At 40.2% G+C, this 27,841-nt stretch overlaps 1 protein-coding gene across 1 annotated transcript in view; it reads right to left on the bottom strand.

Annotated features, from left to right (window-relative positions):
- Nucleotides 1–26,183, bottom strand: part of LOC137278310 (uncharacterized) — a 28,438-nt gene extending 2,255 nt beyond the window's left edge. Inside the window, exons 1-10 of the mRNA XM_067810573.1 lie at nt 25,476–26,183; nt 7,754–7,872; nt 6,695–6,937; nt 5,809–6,020; nt 4,112–4,540; nt 3,263–3,463; nt 2,665–2,766; nt 1,585–1,728; nt 1,001–1,162; nt 570–710 (exon numbers count right to left, since the gene is read on the bottom strand). Of these exons, the coding sequence (XP_067666674.1) occupies nt 570–710; nt 1,001–1,162; nt 1,585–1,728; nt 2,665–2,766; nt 3,263–3,463; nt 4,112–4,540; nt 5,809–6,020; nt 6,695–6,937; nt 7,754–7,872; nt 25,476–25,786 (2,064 nt within the window). The 5' untranslated portion in view covers nt 25,787–26,183. The remainder of the gene's footprint in view (nt 1–569; nt 711–1,000; nt 1,163–1,584; nt 1,729–2,664; nt 2,767–3,262; nt 3,464–4,111; nt 4,541–5,808; nt 6,021–6,694; nt 6,938–7,753; nt 7,873–25,475) is intronic.
- Between the last annotated feature and the right edge of the window lie 1,658 nt (nt 26,184–27,841).

The following is a 27,841-nucleotide window of genomic DNA, read 5'->3' as shown; positions in this document are numbered from 1 at the left end:
GCTATATGGCGGCGGTCTGTAAATAATCGAGTCTGGACCAGACAATCCAGTGATCAACAACATGAGCATCGATCTGCGTACTTGGGAACCGATGACATGTGTCAACCAAGTCAGCTAGCCTGACCACTCGATCCCTTTAGTCGCCTCTTACGACAAGCTGAGTCGCCTTTAATAGCAAGCATGGGTTGCTGAAGGCCTATTCTACCCCGGAACCTTCACGGGTCTCTTATTGTACGTGTACCAACAGGCTGTAAAACTGAAATAAAGTGCCTCCGAACCGCTTTGTTAGCGTGTACCGAGAATTTAGTAGTCGCCATGCTGACAGCCAGCTCATCAAATCTGACGTGTATTGAAACAGATGTAAGATCTTCACTGAAAGACGAGTGAAAGGCCTGTTATGAACGAGACCAAAATACATATTATGTTTTGATTTATTTTCCAACCACTTTAGGCCATACAGAATTCCCTCTTGTTCTTCATAAGTTACATTACTACGTGCACTATTGAAAGTAGTTTATACCCAGAAGGACAGCGATTGACATCAGCTAGACAAGACTGGAACCACTCACAAGTCCGCCATTCATCATGTCAGTGACAGCTCGCTCCACTCTGCTGCACTGCTTGTCAATTGCACGTTGTTTGAGAGACGTCATAGAATGACTGCATTCCATCATTGCGCACATAGGGTCATTTGGGTTACACTGTTTGAACTGTAATGAAAGAAAATTCACGTCTGAAATGGAACTGATACCACCTCATATGACAATCACGCGATTATCTACCTTAAACGGCTAACATACGGGTTTCTGCAGCATTGCAAGTGGTATTTCCCACAGAAGCTTGTCTCGCTTAGAAACGGCGTTAGGACGACGTATAGGTATATGAAGTGTTCGCTCGTCACGCCGAAGACCCGGGTTCGATTCCCCGCATGGGTAAATGTGTAAAGCCCATTTCGGGTGTCTCTTTCCACTTTCACTCACTCACTCACTCACTCACTCACCTGTTTGTATATATCACCCTGGAAACCGCTCCTCAACAGGAAGATGGCGATGTCCTCGCGTCTCTGGTCCACGCAGTCAAACAACACCGAACTGAACCTCGTCACGTCCCCGTGTTCCTTGAGACCGGTCACCAGCCGTGTGACCATATCGAGGTCAGCTCTCTGTAACAGTAGAGTCAGTGATGGTTATCCATAAATGATCGCAACCCCCTCCCCATAGGAAAGAATACAGAAAAAAATCAAACAAAACAGTGAATGGAAAACAGTGACAATGGAAAAAAACTTGTCTTTATTGTCATTTATAGATGTTCTTTGTCAGATGCGGGCGGTAGGGTAGCCTAGTTGTTAAATCGTTTGCTCGTCACGCCGAAGACTCGGGTTTGTTTCACCACATGGGTACAATATGTGAAGCTCATTTCGATGCTCCCCGCCGTGATATCGCTGAAATATTTTTAAAGCGACGTAAAACTAAACTCACCCATTCTTTCTTTGTCAGATACAAACAAATACTTGACATACTCCGCATACTTGAAAATTACCGATGTGCTAGCATAGACAAATACATGTACTGCAAATATACTCACCGTAATAGCACCTTTTAAGCTTTCCTCAAAGCTAGTTTCGTATATGAAGATTTCCGCGTCGAAGTCCTGGACCTCTTTTTGCAGGATCAGGAACTCCTGGTTGCTGCACATCTTCCTGCTGTAGGCGACAGGACGCCTTCCTCTCTGTGAGATGTAGGGAGTGCATGTGAGCCATGGTTATATAGGTATTTCAGTTGAAAGAAACATGCCACCACACAATGCACAGTATGATCCGTTAGTTCGAAACAGGGACTCAATCCTCCCCTCAAAACAGTATAAAACTTGTGCTGAGCTAACACTGTGTAATCAGTAATACAGCGTATGTTACACGTCACAAGACAGTATGTACATAAGGCACAGGCTACTCGCGGCTGTTGGAGGAACATAATTAATACGTAATCTTTGATGCCAAAACGAAGAGTTTTGAAAAAACACATCGGTGAACAACATTATGTTTTTCAAATTCGTATTTATGTTCTGCTTGTCATATATTCTGGTAAAACCGTGAAAGGTTTAGTTCAAACTGGGATATTTTCTTGCTGCAGACTCTGGAATAGTTCGATTTATAGATGTCTGAAGCCCGTTTCTGGTGTCCCACGCGGCAATATTGCTTAAATATTGATAAAAGTGGCGTAAAATCATACTCACTCACTCCTAGGCAAATATCGGCCTCTGGTGGAAGTAGACGCTCGGTGTGCAACTGTGTCTGTTACACGTTGAATTCAATGTTCAACGCGTCTGTGAGTACGTATGTAATCCCCCCTGCTTGATTTTCAGGCGAGTAGCATATCAATATAAAGCCGGTAGGTTTATATTAAGCTTTATATTTAGATAACATTGAGGGTCCGCCTAACGTTCATAGCTAAAATGTGTAAACTGGGTTTTTCTATAATGGTAGCTACGCTTTTGACTTTTCAAGAGCAAGGATTGTACATGCCTGCGTGTTTCGTTGTCAGGCATGTTACCGGGTCCAAGGTTGTGAATCAGTAATTGTGAGACCGGAATGCAACCATAGAAACGTTCTTTCCCCTCACGTATAGCCTCCTACACATGGTGAGACCGGAAGTGACCTCTACATACCACATCACCTTGATCCGGGTTAGCACCTTGTCTCTCAAGGACATCGATCACCTCTGGGTCATCCATGAACAAGTACGCATAATGGAGCGGATATCGACCAAGCTGAAATTGCAAGACGTGTAAGTCATCCATAAAAATAGATGGAAAACTGAATACATCATGCATATGGTAACATTTGTGGGTCATGTTTTATGACGATTATAAAGATGTGTTTTAAAGCGGAATATATCATTAATACGATAAGGGGATATATGGCCAAAACATCTCCAAGAAGAAAAGACTTGAACGCCGATACGCCTTTTACGCGACACGGTTTACATCCTGAATAAATCTACAACATAATATGATTTGAAAGAAAATCATAGAGTACAATAGTGATTAGAACACAGGATTGCAGTATCCTGGGATGCCAAAGGGACGCAACTCCACAAAGTTAATTGTGGCATCTAGTGTCCACCTATGCCTCTAAACGTGTGAGATTCGTTTGCGCAAGTCACAGTCGTACAACATTATTCCTGTTGTATATCTGTTAAGTTTTTGCTCAATGGTAACTGCATTACGAGTATTGCATTGTGGATGGGCAAGCTGGTCTAGTTACGTTATCCGGTATGTTGACAGAGAAGCTGCAGTCCCGAGCAAGCATCAGAGTGGCGTCTCTGTGACGTAGCAGCATGGCCTTGAGTAATGGTGTCCTGCCGCACTTATCCCTCGCGTTAGCGTATTTCTGGCACGACAACAACTTCTTCAGGTCGTCGAGCGCATCGTCCTCGACGGCAGTAAACACGCGTCTGACATACGTCTGAAAAAACAGAAATTTCCATCCAGTGAGGTATTTCGTAAGAGGGAAAGCAGAACTCGCTAATGCCGATTGATTGTTTTTAAGTGGTTACATATACAATTCTCCATGTCTTCGAGTAACACAACTGTAGCGTTGAAATGCTAATAAAAGCGGTTTAAAATCTTCTCAACGTAACGTTCAAATGTTCATAGTGATGGTTTGGCTAGGTTTAAGGACCCTATCGGTTAAGATAATGTTATCAACTTACCTTCTCGCCTAATGTGTGTTAATAAATTTCCGAAATTAAAAAATAATTACTCCAAATATCAAAATCTCTATCTCTACCGACCACGTGTCACGTATCAATTCAAAGGAATATTTTCTCAAATTTCATAAACTACGTTTAGTACAACTTTAACACCAACGTATTTTCCATGCACACACCCTTCCCCTTCCTCCCCTACCCTCTTTCCTCCCCTCCTCCCCACACTCCAAACACCAATATACCAATAACGTCTTGCACTATTTTAATACAGTACTAAAGTACCCACGAACTTAAGAAAACTAATTAAATTAAAATTCTTTATCTTCAATTTGTTTTCTTTCAAAAATCCCTTACCAATACCTTTTAGTTACAACTTATTTTTGTGTCAGTAACACTTCCTTTACCTGTATTGCATCCACAAGCTTGACGACCTCAAATACCTGTCGCGAGGAATGTTTTTTTGCATATTCTGCTGCTGTCTTTCCAGAACTGTCCTTGATGTCAGTAAATGAGTAGTTCTCAAGAATCAGCTTCTCCACGGCATCAAACTGTTTGTTTTTTATGAGCTTCAGTACCTGTTCATCAATCAGTTTCACATACACAGTTAAGTTCAACGCTTGGGCATAGTCACGTGCTGTTCTCCCGAACTTGTCTCTGGCGGAGATGCTAACTCCAGCTGTCAGGACACTTTTAGCAATGTTCTCTGTCTCTTTGTGTTTGATGACTTCAAATAGGATGGTCTGGCCGTCGGGATTGCGGGCGTAGAGATCGGACCCCTGGAACAACCGCTCTATAACCTTGTCATCGCGTGGACGGAATTGACTCGTTAACACCTGTAATTTCAAATGGAGGTAAGTACAATGGAACTGACTCGTTAACATCTGTAATTTCAAATGGAGGTGCGTACAATGGAACTGACTCGTTAACACCTGTAATTTCAAATGGAGGTAAGTACAATGGAACTGACTATTTAACACCTGTAATTTCCCTTCCCACTCCCCGCCCATCCTCACCCCTTCCACGAAGCGGATGAATTTGGCATGAAATATTTGTAACCCTATTGTCCAGAACTGCTTTACTCCAGTTGTGATATCCATGGCGTGGATATTGTTTATTTTGTGGGTGTATCAACCATTGAAGGTTTGTGAGTAAGCTTTTTGTACTGTCTGTTGATATGTGTAACTTCTTCTCGCTGTCTCTGAATTCAGTATCGTCACATCACAGGTTACATTCTTGCCGCATATTTCAAACGTTCTCTTTTTGTACTTTATCTTATTTTCAACTTCGAGACGTATCAGTATTGACGCGTGTTCGTTTGGATGACTGTCAGTTACATGCCACACTCCATGTATTGGCCAAGGAAATGTTGATTTGCAGTACGCGCAGCGTATTTTCTTTTCCTGAGAGACAAGAAGGTCTTATATGAATTTTCCGTTACCATCATATTTCAATACAGAAATTATCCGTTACCGGTGACAAAGACTCTGTGACATTTATGAAGTATTATTTGACCCAGAAATACATTACGTGATACCATTATACCGGGGTATCTTGCAAGTTATTGAAAATACAAGTTTCATTTTTCTCTTGGTGTGTGCTATTATTTCTGCTGACAGACTCATAATTCTTATAAAAATGACTTTTGTGCTATATATGTTGGCGTGCCCCTGTGAATTACAATTGATTCAGATTACATTATGCGGTGATGTGGAAAATTATAGCCTAAAGTACCAGCAAGTAAAGCTATAGTTACTATTTCGCCTTGTCAAAACTCGTGTCAGTGCAAATACTATGTATCATAATACAAAGAGTCACAAAGACTCTGTCACATGACGCAAAGTTCCCGTCGCAAAAATCACAAAGACTCCACTCTCACTGTGACCAAGTTCCCTACCAGTGGGTATGCAAAGAGAGCTTTTTCACGTAAACGTGTGACACATTCTTCTATAGTGAAGTATTGGCTGTGATTAGATGATGCACTTTGTTTCACAGCATTCCAATCAACCGACTCAACATTTGCTTTTCGTATAACCAAATAACTGATCATCTTGTCGCAATTTGTAAATTTAAGAGGGGTGATCTTTTATGCAAATGCACGTACATGGAAAAACAGCGGTTTAGTTTGTGCAGGATCGGAATACTCATTGAAAAGAACACTTGTGTCAGGTTCTAGTTCCATGATCATTTCCATGGCGTCCAGGCTGTTAGTTTCCCACGTCGCCGCTAGGAGGGGCTGCGGAACTTCCGGGCATTCTGGGTAATGTCTCTGATAGGCGTGATCCCTTGTGTTGACATCATGATTGTTTAAAATACCTGCACGGTCAGGAAAAAACACATCATTCTGTGAGAAAAAAATGTTATGTAGAAGACAAATATTGTCTAAGGTAGAAAGCGGTAGTTTCATGCAAATTATTAATTTCAGAGAAATTATCTGCTTTTGCTTCATTGAATATGCTGTGAGATATGTCCGCTTTGGGTATACATGTATACAGGCATATATATACCAGATGGAATACGACTACAAAACGAAAACGTTTGCAAAACGTTGCAAAACGTTCGGACTGGAAGGACACACCAAATTTACGATACAGTGATGCTTTTCTTCACGGAACTGTCTTATTAACCCATGCACAGAAGACGGTACATGTTTTATTCAAGATTCAAGAATCTTGGTGCTGGTTTGTATATTTCTAATGTTGTCGTTATTCTGAAATAATTTCTATCTTCATGTTAGCGATAGGTTTTATATTACTATACTGTTTATTCAGTTTTGTAATTTAGAGCTACAGCAGCATCGCACGCCATTGATGTCATAGATTGTATCTATGGACCGGATTTTCAAGATCTATTTACACCAGTGAAGCTCTATGCGGTTTTCATCACCAGACCCATAAAGCCGTATATGCAGGTTTGGATGGGGTTGTTTGGTAGGAACAAAGACACGCCATTTCTTAACCCTTTCTATTTGTTATCAGTCACAGTCTCACCTTGTTTCTGCCACATCCGCACAATAAATCCCAAACCGCCAACAAATGCCAGAGCAAGTTCAATAGAGTTTTCATATTTTTCAATCAATTGTAAAAGGTCCGTTTTCTTAACGTCATTCTGAATCAAGGTCTTCATATTCACAATCTTCCCGTTTTTGACTGTTGTCAGACGAGACCACATCAGGAGCAGACGTTCAACTTGCTTCCGGTCTGGCTGGGGCTCCTGCAATATTACCCATAGGCCTGCGAAACATCGAAACATGTTCATTATAACAGCTGTATTATCTAAAAAACGCACTTATAACTTGTTGAATTAAGGAATGAGAATCTCAAAACCAAAACACAATTGACAATTGAAGCACTGGATTTGACGCTGAACCCCAGGTGCCAGACGGAGAGAGACATATACTGAACAGCAAAAGAAAAGCAGACTTCGAAAAAGTGAAATCTCATGAAAGTAAACGTTCATTTATTTTAAAACATGACAAAAAGCAAGAGTTTCTTTTGCTGGTCAGTAATATTCTTCAATTTTTCAATCGAATAAAATTCAAAACGCATGCACGTCATGCACATTGACACACTCCGCAGGCGTGAAATCTGCAGAAATAATTGGTTTTTGGTACTATCAACTGTCGTTTCAGGCAAAATTGTAGTCACGGAATTAGCAAGAACGACGTTGTTTCATGCAGGTTTTGAAATACAAAATCAGACATTTACTCTGAGTACTGAGGTTTAAAAATAACATATTAGTGACCGCTGATGATTGTATTTCACCAAATCACCAATGAGTTAATGAATAAGTTCCGTTTTACTCCGCTTTTAGCAATGTCCCAGTAATATCACAGCAGGGATACCAGCATCACACATTGCGCTAAAGTAGGGAATCAAACCCGGGTCATCTTCGTGCCAACCGAACGCTTCAACCACTTGGCCACCCAACTACAGAAACCCCTGCCTGTCTGTTCTCATGTTAAATGACTCACACTAAGACTACAGTATCGTGCACGGGGCTTGTAGTACCTATCCAGCATTGTATGGGGATCTGTGTCAATAGTGTACCTGGGTGATATTTCTTGTACCAATGCAGTGTCTCCTGCCAGCCGTCGGGCTTCTCGTCCATCAGGATGCCTAACGCCGTCTGATTCTTGTTGTTGGTTATCTGGGTGTCACACCCACACCTGCAAGTCCAGATGTAATACCGAATGTGATCAAGTCCGCTAGTAATCTAGAGCAAGTCCAGATTATCTGATGTGACATACAGTATTATCAAGCCCAGATGTAATAATGTGATCAAGTCTAGGCGTAATATAGAGTATGATAAGGTCCAGAACATATGTAGAATTTGATCAAGCCCAGATTTAACATAGAATATGATTAAGTCCAAAAGTAATACAGAATATGATTAAGTCCAAAAGTAATACAGAATATGATCAAGTCCAAAAGTAATACAGAATGTGAGTTACAAAGACGTTAAATACGTGGACAAACATGGCAGTGATACTGATGCCAGTGTACTGAACGTTTGGTGCGACTTCTCAAGTGCTACATCCCATCAAACAAGTAACCTTGTAACATGAATACAAATACTTTTAACCGAAAGTCCTCACACATATAACAAAAGATATATCCTTATGAACCATTTTTCTAAAAACATAAAGCAGCCCACGAGGAATTGCGGATTTTGCGTTTACATGTACCCATTGAATGAACTGTGTTACTCCCGAGCCTTTGGTGAGACGCTAATAGTGTGTGAATACGGTTTTATGTCGCTTTTAGCGATGTTCCATCAATATCACAACAGAAATATGCTTCACAAAGAGGAGGAATCGAACCTGGATGTTTGGTGTGACTAGCAAACGCTCTAACCACTAGGCTACCAGAATTGTACATTCTCGAGGGACAGATGGTTGGGAGAAAATGCATAAAAATGCATGAAGTGACAACCCTACACAGATACTGCCCCGTCCTGGTCCGTTCAAATGACCTGAAAGGCGGTAAGGATGGCATCATGCTTTCTCGCCAGTTAAACCCTGTGACATAAAATGGCGCCTTTGGACCAAATAGCCCTAAACAACACATGTGCAGACATTCTTACTATCATAATGGGTAACGTGTGATTCTTAGAAAAAATGTGTGCGTGTAATTATGGTCTGTCTGTTTGATTAATAGCGTAACACTTTGTACCTACCTTGTAATAAATGGGCTACACACATTGTACCCATGTAGGGAATCGAACCATGAACGTTTTAACCACTAGGCTACCCCACCGCCCCAATAGGGACAAGGGGCTAAACTGGCAGTCAAAAACATTGCAAACGTTATCAAATGTGACTAAACTGATTTGTTGTGAAATTCCGATATGGTGTAATCAATTTAACGACACCTATATAAAAAAACATTATCATTATTATCATAATCATCATAATCATCATCAAACAACTGTGTCCAGTGTGTTTCAGTTTTGGACACCATCAAACAGTACCGTTTATATGCCCCGACGTCTATTTTATTTACATGAATCGGATATATTTTAAATGCTGAATAAATAGCACGAGGGTTAGTATAATTTCAGTGACTATTCCTAGATAATTTCAAATTTCTAATCAGGATTGTGCCTGAAGAACTCTTCAACTTTTATTTGTCAAGACGTGAAATGAATCTTCACCAGGATCACGTGATCTTATCTCGCGTTTCACAAGCTGCAAGTCATGCAATGTAACGAGGAAGGCCTGACGCGTTTGTTCCCAAGATCCTTTGTATTTACGTATTCATTAAATCTGATTTGTCATTCTTTATATATTTACAGGCCTTCTAAATTCACTTCCACGACTGATTTCTTTACCATGACAACACTTGAGAAGCAATAAAGAGTTTGTTTGTGGCGTAACCCCCTATAAACCGCATACCAAGAGAACCCTGGACATCCAGTCCGTCATGACATCCGGCTGTAAGGTGCATGGGCATTCCGTTTGATACTGAACAACACTGGAATGAGGGTTGTGACTGTCACCAGATTGTGTTGTGTAATAACATACTCACGGGGTTTTTTTCCGTGTAACTCCTTACTTGAATTTTAACTGCATCTGAGAGTTCACAGACTAATGCTTAGTGTCTGAATATATGCTGAACAGCAAAACAAACGCAAGTTTCGAAAAATGAAATCTCATATAAGTAAGCGTTCGTGTTTATTTGATCTATTTCACAACCAGTGTGGCGTTTCTTTTGCTGTTCAGTATATATAATTTTGATCGTAAGAAATAAATTTAATTTGAAAAACGTGCCCCAGCGAGATGGGAGATTCCTGAAACTGAGGAAATCTAGACTTGCTTCATTTAGGGCTTTAGCACTGCAGAGAGAGCTAGACCATAGGAAAAACAAAGTAATTCAGGGACTGTGATACAGACTAAAATGCTCCCAGCGAACTACGATGATACCGTAAAAGGCAATGACTTCTTGGTGTTTGAATCTTTGTAGATACGTCATACACTTGTGTACATGCTTTCCTACTTGGTATTCAGGGTCCTTATTCTCGAAACGCTCGTAGCCCAAAGAATTCTTAACTTTGATCGTATCCAATGCGTTAAGAATGGGCTTAAGAGGTTCGTAGGGCTACCGACGTTTCGAATAGCTAGCGTGTATTTTAATGCTTAATGCTTCAGACGCAAAAGTTATTATGACAACATATTTGAAAATGCATCAAACTCTGTTCAAGTTCAAAAGAAATATTCCTGACCGCAACGTAAAGTAACATTTGATCAAAGCCATGAATAGCTTAAAGCCATGAACAGTTTAGAAGCCGTGAATAGCTTAGAAGCCATGAATGGTTTAGAAGCCATGAATAGCTTAGAAGCCATGAATGGTTTAGAAGCCATGAATAGCTTAGAAGCCATGTACCTGTAAATAAGAAAATAATGGACTGATTTCAAAAACATTAATATAACACCTCAACTCACACACAAAACCCTTCCCTGTGTCGCTCATGACGATCCTCTAGCTCAGTCGTGAGGATGTGTCGGATTTCTTTTTCACAAAGTTTGTTTTGCAATTTGCACCGCCATTGTAAATATTTCACGACGGCGGACATCAGAAATACGACTGAACCATTGTGACCATATGGGACATTGAACCCGAGTTTCCGGTATGACGAAGTAACGGATTAACCACCTAACTATCCACCTCCCCTTCAGCAAAGACTTAAACGAGTTTTCAGACTGTTTGTAAAGACAACTGCAAAACTTTCCACTGGGGTTACGAAATGAAATGTGGGACGCCCGTGTCCCCGTCTCTAACGCATTCTCTCTGATTTCAGTCAGCTGTATAGCTGCAGTCAGAGGCAGCTCATTGTAACTTGATATTAGTGGTGCTGGGTGCAAGACTGAATTCAAACAGGATCTCGTGGAATGAGATATCACGATATATGACAATACACATTGTTAGTGGCAGTCCTTGCCCGGCCTCCCGTGTGAGTGAGTGAGTGAGTGAGTGAGTGAGTGAGTGAGTGAGTGAGGTTTTAGATATTGTAGCCTCACCTGAAATCGAATCCGTCATACACGGATTTTGGCATCAATGCTAAGGAACGCAAGGCCATTGTGGTGCCTTTGACAAATGTGAAACCAGTAACTGGCCATTTTAAGTTTATGAGAAGTGAAAGCGTGGCGGTGTATTGCCACTTTGAATTCTTCTCCATTTAAAGTCCATCTTGCACATTATTGAGACGGAGAATTGCACACATTATTTTCACTCGTTGTCGCGACTTTTTCAGTGGTCATTTAATACACTTTCAGGAGAAGGAGGGGGCTGGGGTGGTTGGAGACCCCTTTTCCCCATCCTCCTCTGGGTCCGCCTATGGTGACCCGCAAAATAGGTCCGAAGTGGAAAACTGAATAATTATTGTTTGGCGTTCCAAGAGATACAGATTTCCGTATGGTTAATGATAACATTAACACGAAACATGCTTCATTAATATTATTGTACATGTTTCACTAAATTTGTTGGGTGGTAGGATCTCGTAAGTCTCCGTGTGTTACCAAAGAAACGAACAGAAGCAACACAAACTCTTGAAGGTGTTCCTCGTTATTGTCTGATGATCGTGTCACTGTATAAACCTACAGCCAGGAGATAACGATCTCTAGCGTTGACATGTTGCCTTTGTATCACACCACACATACAATAATGTGAGATCGACTACAGTGTTTTTCACTTCTTCATGAAAAGCAGCCCTTCTCTTACAAACCGAAACATAGCAATGATCGTCTTACGGTGGGGGCGGTGGGACCCAGTGGTTAAAGCGTTCGCTCGTCATGTCGAACACCCGGGTTCGATTCTCCACATGGATACGATGTGTTAAGCCCATTTCTTCTATCCCCAGCTGGGAACATGCTGGAATATTGCTAAAACCGACGTAAAGCGTAAACTCTCTCATTCAAAAATAAACATATCTCCATGAAAAAGCAACAGTCCTATTTTCCCTATTGAATAACACAATGGGGAGACAGCGGTTTATGTCCTTTGTCTGGATTGTACAGATATCTACAATCTACCATGGCCTCATTCAGGAAACAACCTTCACCTTGACAATATGGTAACAAACCAACAAAACACAGTTTCAAATTACACGATAACATCATGATTAAAGGGAGGTTACTCTTGTAACCTTGACATGGCAGTGGCCTGTGAAGTGATAGGTATCTCCCACAAAGTCAATGGGCATCGTTTTGGCTAGCCTGGTTCACTGGGTCTGTTGCGCATGCGCTACGTAACAACAGACCCAGCGAACCAGGCTGCGTTATGGCAACATTTAAAGCATATCTACCATTGGCAAACACACACAGAGGGGTGCCTGCACAATGAGGATACGGGGAGTGGGTTAGACTGACTGGGTGGGTCAGACTGACTGAAGTGAAAACCTAATATTATAACAGCTGCTGGCAATGACCTAAGGTTAAGTACACAGCCATGAGTGTTAAGCGGCATTGGGGTGTTTCATTGATACATTGCTGCATTGTGTCAGTGAGCCAGATAAAAGAAGCTCAATTTTAAGAGGAAACATTTGTTTCACGTGCCATGAGCTGTTGCTCGTCTCAATAACGCACAAGGAAATGGGGTCAGTGAGATATCCTAGTGGTTAAAGCGGTTACAATATCTGAAGCCTATTTCTGGTGTACCCAGCCGTGATATTGCTCCAGAAGTGGCGTAAAACTACATTCACTCACTCTGAACTGAGGACTATGCTCCTGCTAATAGGCAGCATAGTGAGATGGATTAACATTTTAAGCGCTACTCGTGGTTGATCAGACCGTTCTTCGCCTCCATTTCCCCTTCCAGCTTCCGGTTCAACGGAGTGAAGGAACAGGAGGGTGTTATTCCATATGGAATACTTACAGTTACCTCCCCTGCTTCATTCGCCCATTATGCCAGAAGCGAGGAAAGTACGTTGCCAACCTTTGCTCGCTTCGCTCGCATATATGAAGACTGATCATTTTCGCTATGCTGCACAACCCCATTTGCGCTAGAGTTTGCCTGTGGATGGATCCAAACTGTTCGCAGTCTTTTCTGGCTACTTGCCAAAAGAAGGGGCAGAACCCTTCACAGTAACGCTGTCTACGATCTGGTAAGCTGTATCATGGCCGTGAGATTCATGAGGATCCGGGTAAGAACTGATCTTCAGTAATCCATGCTAGTCGTAAGAGGCGACTAACGGGATCAGGCTGGTCAGGTGGTCAGGCTCGTTGACTTGGTTGACACATGTCATCGTATCCCAGCTGCGTAGATCGACTCTCAAGCTGGTGACCACTGGATTGTCTGGTCCAGACTAGATTCGATTATTTACAAACAACCCCCATATAGCTGGAATACTGGTGTGCAGCGTGAAACTAAATTCACTCACCAATGCCTTGAGTGTTGTCTCAAGCATCATTTAAGCAAGAATCGCACCGCAGTCTTTGTGTACCTCAAACTCATTTTTGTGTAAACGTTTTTCTTGAACTGACGATATGAATCATATTCAGACAGAGACACAGATGCGTCAAGATCTAGGTGCCAGGTCCCGGAGTGCATTCTCCAATTAGCAATAACGTGGGTGGATGATTCATAAGAATACAAACAATCGTACACTGTTATAAACAGACGAACAGGATGTACGAAGCACACAAAGGATAAACTAAAAAAGATTTCCTCATCTACCTTACTTCGATTTAATTTTTGGTCATCCGGTATTTCGAGAACTTCGTGGAGACAAGATTGGAATGTTCTTAAATAAACAACAAGACAGGAAGCTACACCACCACCACCATCATCATCATCATCATCATCATCATCATAATCATCATGAACTGGAGATTAACGTCAGTTTCAGACTGCTGCCTTTGTCGCCGACAGAAGCCAAAATCAGGACTTAGCATACATAATTAGCGGGACTGCTCAAATCAAAAGCAGTGAAATCCTATAACAAATATATTCCGTGATCCCGTGAAATGTAATTGGCTTGTAAAGCCGTATTTTAGGCCATCCCCACAACGAAACTGAAGCCTTCTAACTGGCTGATAATGGCTTAATGGGCGGGATTTGTGCGGCATTTTGGTACTCAATGTTGTTGCTGATTTCGGGGTCTTGTGCACCTGCTTTTGTATGTTTATCATTGCATGAGCAACCCGTGAAGATATTCTTGAAGTGCACGTATTGATGAGAAATGGCATAAATGTTCATTATTGTTTATAGAAGAATTTTCGGATCTGCACAGTCTATACTCCGGATATACTCCATGATCCCTTTCCGGGACATGTCTTTGTAATTATTCCATTGTTCCATACTTACTTTAAACCTAAAACTTACAAAAGGACGTGGTCTAATTTGTGTGCTACATCTGTGGATTTTCAAAAGGACAAATATAAGTTAACGGTACATCTAAGACTTTTATGAAACTAATACGTGCTCGTCATTGAGGAGTAAATCCTCTGTTTGAGACTCGATACCTCCATGTGAGAAATGTTAAAGATCAGTACATCATGCATCACGTGCCATGCACCATCATGAATGTGCTAGCTGACACATGGCACCAAGTGACCAGCGTGAATGAGCCTAGGTAAAACGGACAACGCTTTGATACTAACGCTCCGAACAAGGACGCCATTTCTTATGTAAAGCAACCACATGTACAGTATGGAGACCGACGTTGGCATTGTATCAACTATATCAGGTTGTCCGAACCATAGCGCTATGGTGGCTTTATGAAATGTAGGAAACTGGAAACATATTTTAACTCTGGTCCAGATAGTACTGAACGATTTGGGTTGTAACGTTCGTGTAGAACGTTTTATGGGGATAGGTTTGGGTGGAAAGGTTTAGCTAAAAAGCTTCGCGTAGAAAGGTTCAAGTTCGAAAGTTTTTTACAGAAATGTTTAGACAAAAAGGTTTGGGTAGAAAGGTTTAGCTAGAAAGCTTCGGGTGGGAAGGTTCAAGTCCGAAAGTTTTGACAGAAATGTTTAGACAAAAAGGTTTGGGTGGAAAGGTTTAGCTAGAAAGATCCGGGTGGAAAGGTTCAAGTTCAAAAGTTTTGACAGAAATGTTTAGACAAAAAGGTTTGGGTAGAAAGGTTTAGCTAGAAAGCTTCGGGTGGAAAGGTTCAAGTTCAAAAGTTTTGACAGACATGTTTAGACAAAAAGGTTTGGGTAGAAAGGTTTAGCTAGAAAGCTTCAGACAGAAAGGTTTAAAATCAAAAGTTTTGACAGAAATGTTTAGGCAAAAGGGTTTGGGTATAAAAGTTTAGCTAGAAAGCTTCAGGTAGGAAGGTGTAAGTTCAAAGATTGTGATTGAAAGGAGAAATATATGAGTAGAAGGGTTAAGGGAGAAAGGTGTGAGTAGAAAGCTTTAGGTGGAAAGATTTAAGTAGAAGGGCTACCATGATACGTGATGAGGATTACTGGTTTCCCAGTGATCTAAGGCACTAAGATGTGTGTAAAATCGTGCGCCTTATAAATACCACTGTCCGATTTGCTGGGTTCACATTGACGACAGGTTTTCAGTCTGCAGCAGTTTGGGATTTCCTTACACGCCGTGATACAACCGAAATGGTGTCATGCTCATTTACTTCATCAATGGCACGTCTTGACGCGGGGTGGTAGGGTTAGGCTAATGGCCATGCTTTGGGGCCTGACTCCGAAGAAGCGTGTCCGAATCGTTATTAAAATATGCCAGGATCACTCACTCACCACAACCCCCCAACCCCAACCCCCCCCCCCCCCCCCACCAACCAGAAACAACGACAACAACTTACTCACTCATTCACTCACTCACTAAAACCCTCTCACTCGCCCCCCCCCCCCCCCCCCCCCAAACACACACACCTCCACACACACACTCAATCAATCACTCACTCATTCCGCAATCACCAGGTCGGCCAGACAAGTGTTCTATGTGTGAAACTGCGTCTTTACAAGTAGTTCAAAATCCAGATTGACAAAATGTCTATTGTATATTTCCAAGCCATGAATGATACTTGTCTAGCTGAGACATACATGCAACTTAACAATAACGTGCTGTATTGGGACCCAGCAGGCAGACACCACAACAAATAAACAGGAAATTTTAAACAGTGAGTTAAATGTCTTGTAAAATGCCTGTCTCCTAAGGTCCTCCCTTCCTATCTAAGGCCATCTCTTCATTGTGTCGCCGTACACTGTGTCTTGATATAACAGGATATACTGCCGCGCCCCAAGACACGCATGAATACAACAGAGTTAATATCAACCAAGGCTTAACTTCGGGTGACACACGGTCAATCTTACGGAAATTATAAAACTTATATATAATACAGTGGATAAATAAGATTGCACCACCACCACCACCCCCCACCCCCAAACATTAGCATATCAATTTGTGTTTCATATAAAGAATCATTGTTTAAAGAGGAAATACGTAGGCTTTGTTGCTGTTCAAGGGGAAAAGGTGCGTCTTGAACGACACAAAACAATACACCCTTGCGTTATCACACGAACGAGATCACAGGACATACATGTATGTATTTTAAACAACAGTAGCTGTTTCTGATCAGAGATCTCTGTAAAACTACATTACTTTGTTAGAGGTATTAAAGATATTTTGAGTTTTCATTTAAAGCATGGCCTTGGGAGAGACATTCAGCTCATTGCTATAATTTCGATACTACTATGAAAGATCCTATAATGAGTGAGTGAGTGAGTTTAGCTTTACGCCGCTATTAGCAACATTCCAGCAATATCACGGCGGGGAAAACTAGAAAATGGGTTTCACATATTGTACCCACGTGGGGAATCGAAACCGGGTCTTCCGCGTGACGAGTGAACGTCTTAACCACAAGGTTATCCCTCCGCCCCAAAGATCCAAAAGCTAAATCGGTTTAATATAGTTATCACAGGTATTTTGTACAATCCATGACCTCTATCTGTCAACTTGATTCCTTGCGGGAATCCCGAGGAAAGTATGACCCTAATGCCAACTCTTTCATGAAAAGAAACTGACTTTGAGAGAGTGGATTTAGTTTTACGCAGCACTTAGCTATATTCTAGCTATTTGGCGGCGGTCTGTAAATAATCCAGTCTGGACCAGACAATGCAATGATCAACAGCATCAGCATCGACTTGCGCAATTGGGAACCGATGACATGTGTCAACCAAGTCAGCGAGTCTGACCACTAGATCCCCTTAGTCGCGTCTTACGACATGCATAGTCGCCTTTTGTGGCAAGCATGGGTTGCTGAAGATCTTTTCTACCCCGGATCTTCAAACTGATGTTGAAAGGACTTCCGAGCTTCCAATATGTACAAGGGATGGTGATGGGGTGAAGTCAAAAGGACCGCCTTTCAGTATGTACATGGTATGAAAATGAAATGAATTTATAAATTAAATATGGTACAATTTCTTTTAAAAATGCTTATATTTTCAAATTGCAGTATTCGAACCAACGCATGTCATATTACAAAACCTAGTTGCAGATACGATTAGGTTGATTAGTATTTACACAATTCGTCCCCTCATTCATGTCCCGTCTTCAATTCATCACAATTCATCATATTTTGAAGCTTGCTTGCCAACATGCATATGTTCCACTTAACAAAGACCTTTTCTTACATTTGATGATGAATGATCATATCTTCCAGTGTTTGTCTTCCTCGCTGCAGGCAGATGAGGTCGCCGAAAGGTATTTGAGTCTTCTTTAACAAAGGCTGTTTGTTCCAACAAGCTACACCCTCCCTGCACAAGTGACTCTTTGTTCTCGATATGCTCCAGCCAGATTCACAACTACCACAAACCTCTCGGGTAACTTTAACATTCAGCGTCCAGGACAGGTGACAGTATTTATCGTATACTACGTTACCTCTGTCCTAAAGTCATAAGATGAGCAAACAGACAAATAACATTCATTTTGGAACGTCGCTTACGAATACTGGGTGAACATGCATTATGTTGAGGGGTTTTCAACTGCTCCCTTGAAAAAGCAAAGTTGACAGTTTTTACACTGAGCCGCATGATCGCTGACCCCTTTCTTTCTACCCCGCTGCATAAGGCGATAGAACGTGGAGTCAACTGGGTTCATGTTTCACAATAGCAACTTTGATAAAACGTTTAGCTTCTTTTTGAAATAATTATCCACTGTCGTGCACACCATCTATACCGATATGACTTCACCGTCGACGGAGTTGACACCGTGGCTGCAAGTGGCTACTGAGTAAGTTGCTGTGGCGATGTTGTAACCTATATATGTTTAAACAATATTATCAAGCCACACACCACTGACGGAACCTCACTACAGGATGTGATTTCCCATGACTTAATCAATGAGGTATTGATATTCTGTGTAACTGCCCGTTTATGTAATACATAGAAGGAAATTGTGGTTATATTGAAAGCTTTCCTGTAAGCATTTCACGAAACTAACACTTACCTCTAGACCGAATGTAGAGATAGCATCAAAATCAGGTAATATGATACACCCAGCCTTAACCACCCATACTGCATATCTTGACCATGTTGAACACCAGTGATTGTCACCACCCATTAGACAATGTGATCAATTCTCAAGCAGTTTGTTTATGAACGTGTGGATACTGTTTCAACGGTGGACTGAACCCAGTTAGTTTTTAGAAACCTGATACCTCTTGTAGCTAGTTCCACATCAACAAGAATTTTTGGAGGGTGGGAGGTGTCATACTAATTACTGAATAACACGTCTACTGCTGCTGAGAGATCCTAAAAGATAGGGACTTTTCTAGCATTTGGCCTGGGACTATACTGAGAAGTGTCTGGATAAGTATCAGTTATTGAATCACTGTCATGTCGTTATGACACCGGGTGTTCACGAACCTGGAGCGTATATAGCCCAGGTGGCAGGCTGAACCATAGGGTAAAATAAATAAAGACGAACTCGAGTTTGTTGTTGCTCAAAGCGATTTTATCCCAAAGGTGACCGTAACTCTTAATATAGACTCTCGTACACCAGTCTTAACGCTAAGGGTGTTGTGTATCACCGCACCCGTGCTACCCGTTCCATAAGGTCGTCTCCGTCTGTCATTATCGAAAGTTACATGGTTACAGAGTTACAGTTACAGTTACAGAGTAAAATATGGAAGTTACAATTGTTTGACGGTGAGATCATTTTGTGTCCCTGCGCCCAGATATTTGAATTGTTATTTTTGTAAATGAGACTCGGGCTTTCAAAACAAAACTACTTCGGCCTTGACACTTTGAAACATATTTACAGAGCATTTCCTGACGTAATAAAGCATGTGCAGTTCGTTATTTCATAAATTATTTCGTTACGAATTGTGTTCACTTGGGTAGTTTTCGGGTTTTTTCATCTTTATTATGGCCGAAGTGCGTGTGCGTGTGCGTGTCCGTTTGCGATAATTCAATAAGGAAAGGGAGCAACGCAGTCATGTTTAAAACGTGACCACTAAGATTTGTCATCTGGCGAGCGAACTTTGCTCGTGGAGCTTGATGAGCTTAATCCCAAAATATTAGTTTCATCTTCCACTGAATTATACCGAATTATTCCCAGAATCTTACAACACTAACACAGAAATTTAGTCCCATAATGATGTTATCTTAAAAATAAATGCTAAGATTGTTTTCTACAAAACTAATCCAAATGGGTCAAAGAACTAAATCTTTCAAGACTTAAGTAAGACTCCTTTTTATCAATATATGATAATCTTCGGGGTATGTGGCAGACTATACAAAACTAACAAAGGGCGAAATTGATTTTCTAGCATTAAAAGATGTCAGGCCACTGTGCACGATAATATGTCAATACTTTAAGGGAACATAGGTGTTCATACATTTGTCCACTGTGCATGATATATCTATCAGTGATATATATGAAACTGGCGCATGTATACGTTTGTTTCCGATCCTGCATTTCCAGCGTAAAGTTCCTTTAACTCGCAGTCAAACTACGGACTATGGTTTATCAACCAAGAACGGGCGTTACGACAGGAGAAAGAATAGTTTATCCGCATATATTACAACGTGAAAAGTTCCCAATGTTTCTCATTACAAATGTTTATATGATAACATTCGTTGGAATACACACGACTACATGCAGAATTGCCTGTATTTGTAACGCTCTGTTTATACAGACACCATGGCTTGTTTTTACAGGGGGTAGAGAATTGTGTGGCGTAAGATCACCATTAAATGTCAAACAAAATGTTCTTATAATTCAGAGCACATACGCAACGTACAAAATAAGTACAGTCTCCACTGTAGCAGGTTAACTACTCCTTATATAAATAATTTCTTCACTGTAGCAGATTAACTACTCGCTATATAACTAATGTCTTCACTGTAGCAGGTTAATTACTCGCTATATAACTAATGTATTCACTGTAGCAGGTTAACTACTCGCTATATAAGTAATGTCTTCACTGTAGCAGGTTAACTACTCGCTATATAACTAATGTGTTCACTGTAGCAGGTTAACCACTCGTTATATAACTCATGTATTCGCTGTAGCAGGTTAACTACTCGCTATATAACTAATGTATTCACTGTAGCAGGTTAACTACTCGTTATATAAGTAATGTATTCACTGTAGCAGGTTAACTACTCGTTATATAAGTCATGTATTCACTGTAGCAGGTTAACTACTCGCTATATAAGTCATGTATTCACTGTAGCAGGTTAACTACTCGTTATATAAGTCATGTATTCACTGTAGCAGGTTAACTACTCGTTATATAACTAATGTCTTCACTTTAGCAGGTTAACTACTCGTTATATAAGTCATGTATTCACTGTAGAAGGTTAACTACTCGTTATATAACTAATGTCTTCACTTTAGCAGGTTAACTACTCGCTATATAAGTAATGTATTCATTGTAGCAGGTTAACTACTCGTTATATAACTCATGTATTCGCTGTAGCAGGTTAACTACTCGTTATTTAAATAATGTATTCACTGTAGCAGGTTAACTACTCGCTATATAAGTAATGTATTCACTGTAGCAAGTTAACTACTCGTTATATAACTAATGTATTCACTGTAGCAGGTTAACTACTCGTTATATAACTAATGTCTTCACTTTAGCAGGTTAACTACTCGCTATATAAGTAATGTCTTCACTGTAGCAGGTTAACTACTCGTTATATAACTAATGTATTCACTGTAGCAGGTTAACTACTCGTTATATAACTCATGTATTCACTGTAGCAGGTTAACTACTCGCTATATAAGTAATGTATTCACTGTAGCAGGTTAACTACTCGTTATATAACTAATGTCTTCACTTTAGCAGGTTAACTACTCGCTATATAAGTAATGTATTCACTGTAGCAGGTTGACTACTCGCTATATAAATAATGTATTCACTGTAGCAGGTTAACTACTCGTTATATAAGTAATGTATTCACTGTGGCAGGTTAATTACTCGCTATATAACTAATGTATTCACTGTAGCAGGTTAACTACTCGCTATATAAGTAATGTATTCACTGTAGCAGGTTAACTACTCGCTATATAAGTAATGTATTCACTGTAGCGGGTTAACTACTCGTTATATAAATAATGTCTTCACTGTATCAGGTTAACTACTCGCTATATAACTAATGTATTCACTTTAGCAGGTTGACTACTCGCTATATAAGTAATGTATTCACTGTAGCAGGTTAACTACTCGTTATATAAGTAATGTATTCACTGTAGCAGGTTAATTACTCGCTATATAAGTAATGTATTCACTGTGGCAGGTTAACTACTCGCTATATAAGTAATGTATTCACTGTAGCAGGTTAACTACTCGCTATATAAGTAATGTATTCACTGTAGCATGTTAACTACTCGTTATATAAGTAATGTATTCACTGTAGCAGGTTAACTACTCGTTATATAAATAATGTATTCACTGTATCAGGTTAACTACTCGCTATATAACTAATGTATTCACTGTAGCAGGTTAACTACTCGCTATATAACTAATGTCTTCACTGTAGCAGGTTAACTACTCGTTATTTAAGTCATGCATTCACTGTAGCAGGTTAACTACTCGCTAAATAACTAAATATATCACCACTGGAGTTCCACAGGTGCCGTTATCGTTTGTATATCTCAGATCTCACTGAGAGAAATATTGTAAATATCGAAATATGCGCTATCTTTCAGCGAATGCAAAGTTTTTAAAAATGTATCTTTTGCAATAGACCAATGCACAAAGTGTGGATCAAACTGGGCTAGTCACGAATATAAATACAAGAGGTAAGTAACCGAAATAACGTTAAGGAAGGTTCCTGGGTTCACTGGCTAAAACCAAGCAAATCTTTGTACCTAGATAGCTGGATGGTTGTTCAGAATATCAATCACTAGATTATCAGTTTAAGGGTATGTGTAGTTGTAGCGTCAGCGCGTGTTGTGATATCTCTACAGCGCCAGTGCAAGTGCCAATACCCAAACTAGATTCTCGCGTTGTAAGGTGCTCGAGCGAAGGGCGAAAGGGGTGTATTCGTAGCAGAATATCTCTTTGACAAATATTTATGCATGTGGGTTAGGACGCACAGAGGGGATCTGCGTTTGTTGCCTAGAGACTGAATATTTCATGGCGAAGAATGAATAAGGTGGCATATATTTAGAATGTGCATCACGCTCTACGTGACGCATTCAAGGCGATGGTTTTGATGCAGTAACAACAAGTGTCAACCTTTAAAGTCTCCAGGTTACATATTTGTGAAGTTCATCAGTGCGTGGAATCGGTTATGTTAAAACCACAATCTGCATGTGCATTTAGGTTGTTGACAAAGACTAGACCGTCAACAAGAGTTTTATCAACTTTGTGAAAGCTCATCACGACAGGAGCACAATGTTTGCTCCCCGTGTAGACAATAGAACATGTTTTATCTATACTGTGGACTAAATGAATCAAATTATATGATATGCATCATATAAATGATATAACTGTAGACAAACATGTATTTCCCTAGCACAAAGAAATAATGTTATTAGCTGGGCTAATGATGGACTCACATATACTTTCTAGATGTTTATAATTGTCTAAAAAAACGAATCTAAACAAAATTTAAGTTTTGTCTTGTAACTTAAGTGTTCCTCACACCAGTCATTGCGAAAAGCTTCGATATATAACGAAGTACCAAGTATTCTTTGTTTGCTCCACACATACTCATATTCGGGAGACAGTCCCGAACATAAATACAAGAGGTAAGTAACCGAAATAACGTTAAGGAAGGTTCCTGGGCTCACTGGCGCTGACAAAAGCCTAGCAAATCTTTGTTTCTTGGATAGCATGGACGGTTGTTTAGAATATCAATCACTAGATTATCTAGAAAGCAAATTTTGTTATCAAATTTGAACTCAACAAACATGAACACCACTGAATCCGTTATCTTGTACTTTAAACGTGTTTTCCTCATAGAGAATTCCTGTTAACCACGTTGCTTGGAGATTAAAAATGTTATTACAGTTGTACATTTGGTCCATAATACTGAAATATAGAATCTTGAATTACTACTATGTACAGCAGTTTCACAGGGAGACAAAAAATGGAGATGTGACTCTCCAAAATACCAATCCAGATTTCTTGTGTAATGTCTTATTTACCTGCGGGCACATAGTCCAAATTAACACAGTTAAATTTAATGTTCAGCTGTAAAAGTTTAAATCGCATCACAGTCACTTATTCATGTCGATTCGAATCACATAACCCCTTCCAAATTTGACAACAAAATTTAATCTATAGCGAAAATGCAAATGTATTGACTTTTAAGATGTCTAAAATAAATACCATGAAAGTGATGTACTTTACAATAAAATATGTTCTTATATTTTCAAAAGTTTGGAACAAAATGATATTCTAGAAAGATTCTTTATGTGCTGACTCAGCGTCGGTACAGTTAAGTCTCTTTCGCAACATTGCTTACTGGAAATATTTCAACTGAAAATCAAATATATGACAAACTAATTAAGACTACTTTCTCTTGCACTTCAGTGTATTTTGTAGCTGCACACATCGTGGTGATTCCATGTCAGATTTGTCAGCAACATCCCATGGAGATCGTGATCAGCTACTAATTCAACCGCCGACTCTATCGCCGGCTCTATCGCCGGCTCTATCGGGTTGATCGTAACATCCGATTGGGGTGCATAGATCTAAAAACTTTCAGTCACTGGATTTTCCAATCCATACTCGATTATTTACAGACATCCGTTAGCTAAAAGAATAGCAACATCATAAAAATAAACTAACAAAAGATGATGGTTTTTTTGTGCACATTAGTTAACAAAGTATAATACATCTCGACTGGTATTTGAAAGCTTTTCTTGGTGAATATGGTGACAACTATTCAATCACAAGCCTTTATCAATGTATTTTCATGTGTCAAAAATGACATAAATGTGCACTTGCTTCGAGCAAATATCAAATTCACGTTATTGTCCATCTGAATTGCTGCCTACGTTTCCATGACAACGTCCTTGATTTTCATGAGGTGCCCCGATCGCGACGAGGTCACGTGATACATGTTTTTTTATTGAGGTGTGAGATTTACCCTAAGGGTTGACAATCCATGTACAACATATTTTGGCGGTGACGAATTTCACAGTATCGTGCAAAGTAACCTCAATACTCGTGTATGAAGATAAGACTACATAAGCTTGACTTCAAGGCAGCAACAAGCTGAGACCGACATCTAAGTACTATTGTGAAAAAGATAAAGACAGTTTTCCATACATGTGTTGTTTATGAATAAATATTTGATCAATATTTTTCACACCTCTAAAGATAACTCCAGCTTATCATAACGAATTCCTTGGCGGGGTGGTTGAGCATTTGCCTATTAGAAAGAAAAGCCAGTGCCTTGATGCCGTTGCTCTAGTAAAAGACATCAAAAAGATGCTACTTGTTGCTGCCCTGCCTGGCCCTCGGCTCTGAGGAGACCGGTCAGCTTTAGTAAAGTGTGTCTGAGTGGAATATTGCATTCCTGTTAAACTTCGCATCGTATCTCAATGCTAGCACAATAAAATCGGCAAAAGTTTAAACCAATACACACGTACACGCACAGGCACACGCATACGCGCATGCACAGATGTACATGCAGCAATAAGTCCCAACAAGCTTCGTAAAACCTGTTACAGTCAGAGGTGACAGGTGTGACAGCTGTATAAGTTTCATCAAATGGACTAATGCAAGTCAGCAGGTCTTAGTAAACCTCCCTCCCTCACCCATCTTGCTGACTTCAAGAAAATATGCGTTTTTTAGTCTAACGTAGTTATACAAATGCACGACAGTTTCAGCCAAACTACATACCTGAGCAACATCTGCATGATCCTGTACGCGCCTTGTTTTCTAACGACTTTATGCAGGGCAGTTTCTCCAGCGTTGTCTTGAAGATCCACATCCACATCCTTGCATGCGAGCATGTACAAGACAACGCACACATCGGGGTCTGTGAAACGTTCCGCGTGACTAACGATATGGTGAAGCAGGCCACCACCCGTCTCACTATCCCGAGTATTCGGTGACTTGCCGCTCTTCAAGTAGTCGTACATCGCTTTAATAACTGCATCCTTATTTCCAGTGGCTATCAGTTTATATATCTTGGTCTTCTTCAAGTTCATTGTGGTCAACGCGAGATAAGGTACGTCGTCGTTGTCTCCCTGTGACGTCGTTTGTGGAGCTGCGCCCCAGTCAGCTGTCTGTTTATAGTACCTGAACAGCTAGCTTGTTTATTGACCTGGGGGATATAATGACCTAACTTCGACTCACAAACCTGTCACTCTTCGGATGCCTTCGGCACTTTCCGGAAAATGTTCATACGGTGTCACTTTTGTGGATAAAGTCACATCCCGGCTCCTGTTTGTTGCTATAATGTAAAACATATATCACGCTGTATGGAGGTACAGTGTATACAGGGACGCACCACTCGTGGCAAGCCATCAGACCAAGAAATAAAATCTGTTGCGGTCATTTCCGTAATCGTCATTGCGTGTAATTATGTAGTGTCTGTGGCGCGATGACGCACCACGCTATATTTTGACTGCAAGGTAAAAGAAAGTATGGAGACATGTTTTAGGATGTAAAAACAGAAACGAACTAGATATTTTTTATATAGGTAACAGTTGATATTCAAAAAAAATCAAATTCATAAATTTATACCCTAATAAGTGACGCGTACCTGACACCTCCAGGAACCGAGAGGTCGGAATTTTACCGAACATATTAATGATAAGAGTGAACTGTATAATTATCTGATTATATTTTCTTTTGCCCGGCAGTTCCCATACATATGTGTTCATGTTGAGGGTTTACAAATAGTCAATTGTTTGTTTACGGGACAGATTAATGTTTTGGAAACATAACTATTTCGTGTCGCGGAGCATTTGTTCAGGTTCATAGTTTGCGCCATTATTAGTGTCGAGTGTAGGGCTTTGAAATCAATAGATGGGTCATAAAAGCTATAAAACTCCAAACATTGTAGGGTTTCAAGATACTGTTACCCTATTGTAATATAGGGTTCGGGATATATGGTTGGTAAGCACTCTAATATTTACCTCAGCCATTTGCGAGTAAAGATAAAACAGTTAATATATAAACAAAAGAAAGACCTCTCCGCATATTTTGGCAAATGCTTGATTTTCAGTTGAAATCAACAGACAAAGCATGCTTAAAAATTGTTTCATTTTCACAAATTTATAATTTCATTTCAAATAATGTTGACATCGGACGATACACAACTAGGAATGGGTTTGTGGGACATCTTTGCAACAGAATAAGTTACAGTTACAGTTACAGTTACAGTACAAGTTACATTGTAAACGGGTGATGAGGTTACAGATTTAGTCTTACATCAATCTTCTTTCAACCAGTTGATTTTTATACACTATTAACCATATACATATTTCCTTTCACAAATAATAATTCTAAGCAGTAAAATCAAATTTAACTCAGTTCTTTCAAAATCTAATTATAAGAAGAATTGTAGGCATCCTTTCTTTGTCCCATAGCATATGTAGTGATTATATAAATATATTAAACATGTATTCCTGACACTATATATGTAGTGATTTTATGAATATATTAAATATATATCCCAGAATGAAGGCCCCGGACGAAGAAATGGCCTGACCAAGTCATAAGACCCATCTTGTACCACATTTTGAACGTCACAAAAATCACCAGCAAGACAACGCTCATGCCCCCGTATCCAGAGCAACACTCTGACACTATACAATCACCGCATCATCTGTACCACAAATGATGTCCATATACATTTGAGTAAAATGACATTTTGGCCTCATCGTGGCATTCGAGACAAAAACGCTGGCATGTTAATTTTCATCTGAACCCCGTTGAGAATGGAGGTATTGACGTCGTGAATTAACACATTGATTTGTGGATTCATTTCATATGTATCTAATCTCCATCGTGGAGTCACCTGGACACCGGTAATTAATGTGTGTTTACTTCTTTAGCACGGTCAATGTGGATTACCATGGACTCCGTTGATTAACCTTAAAACTCTGAATTAACAAGACCACCGTGGATTAACAAGGTTACTGTGGATTAACAAGACCACCGTAGATTAAGAAGGTCACGGTGGACTGACAAGATCACTGTAGATTAACACGGCTGTCGTGAATTCACAAGGCATTCGTGGATTAACAAGACCCCCG

Source organism: Haliotis asinina, chromosome 3, assembly GCF_037392515.1.
Source record: "Haliotis asinina isolate JCU_RB_2024 chromosome 3, JCU_Hal_asi_v2, whole genome shotgun sequence".
NCBI lineage: Eukaryota > Metazoa > Mollusca > Gastropoda > Lepetellida > Haliotidae > Haliotis > Haliotis asinina.
Note: the sequence above shows the minus strand (reverse complement) of the source record. Positions and strands in the feature narration are given on the sequence as shown.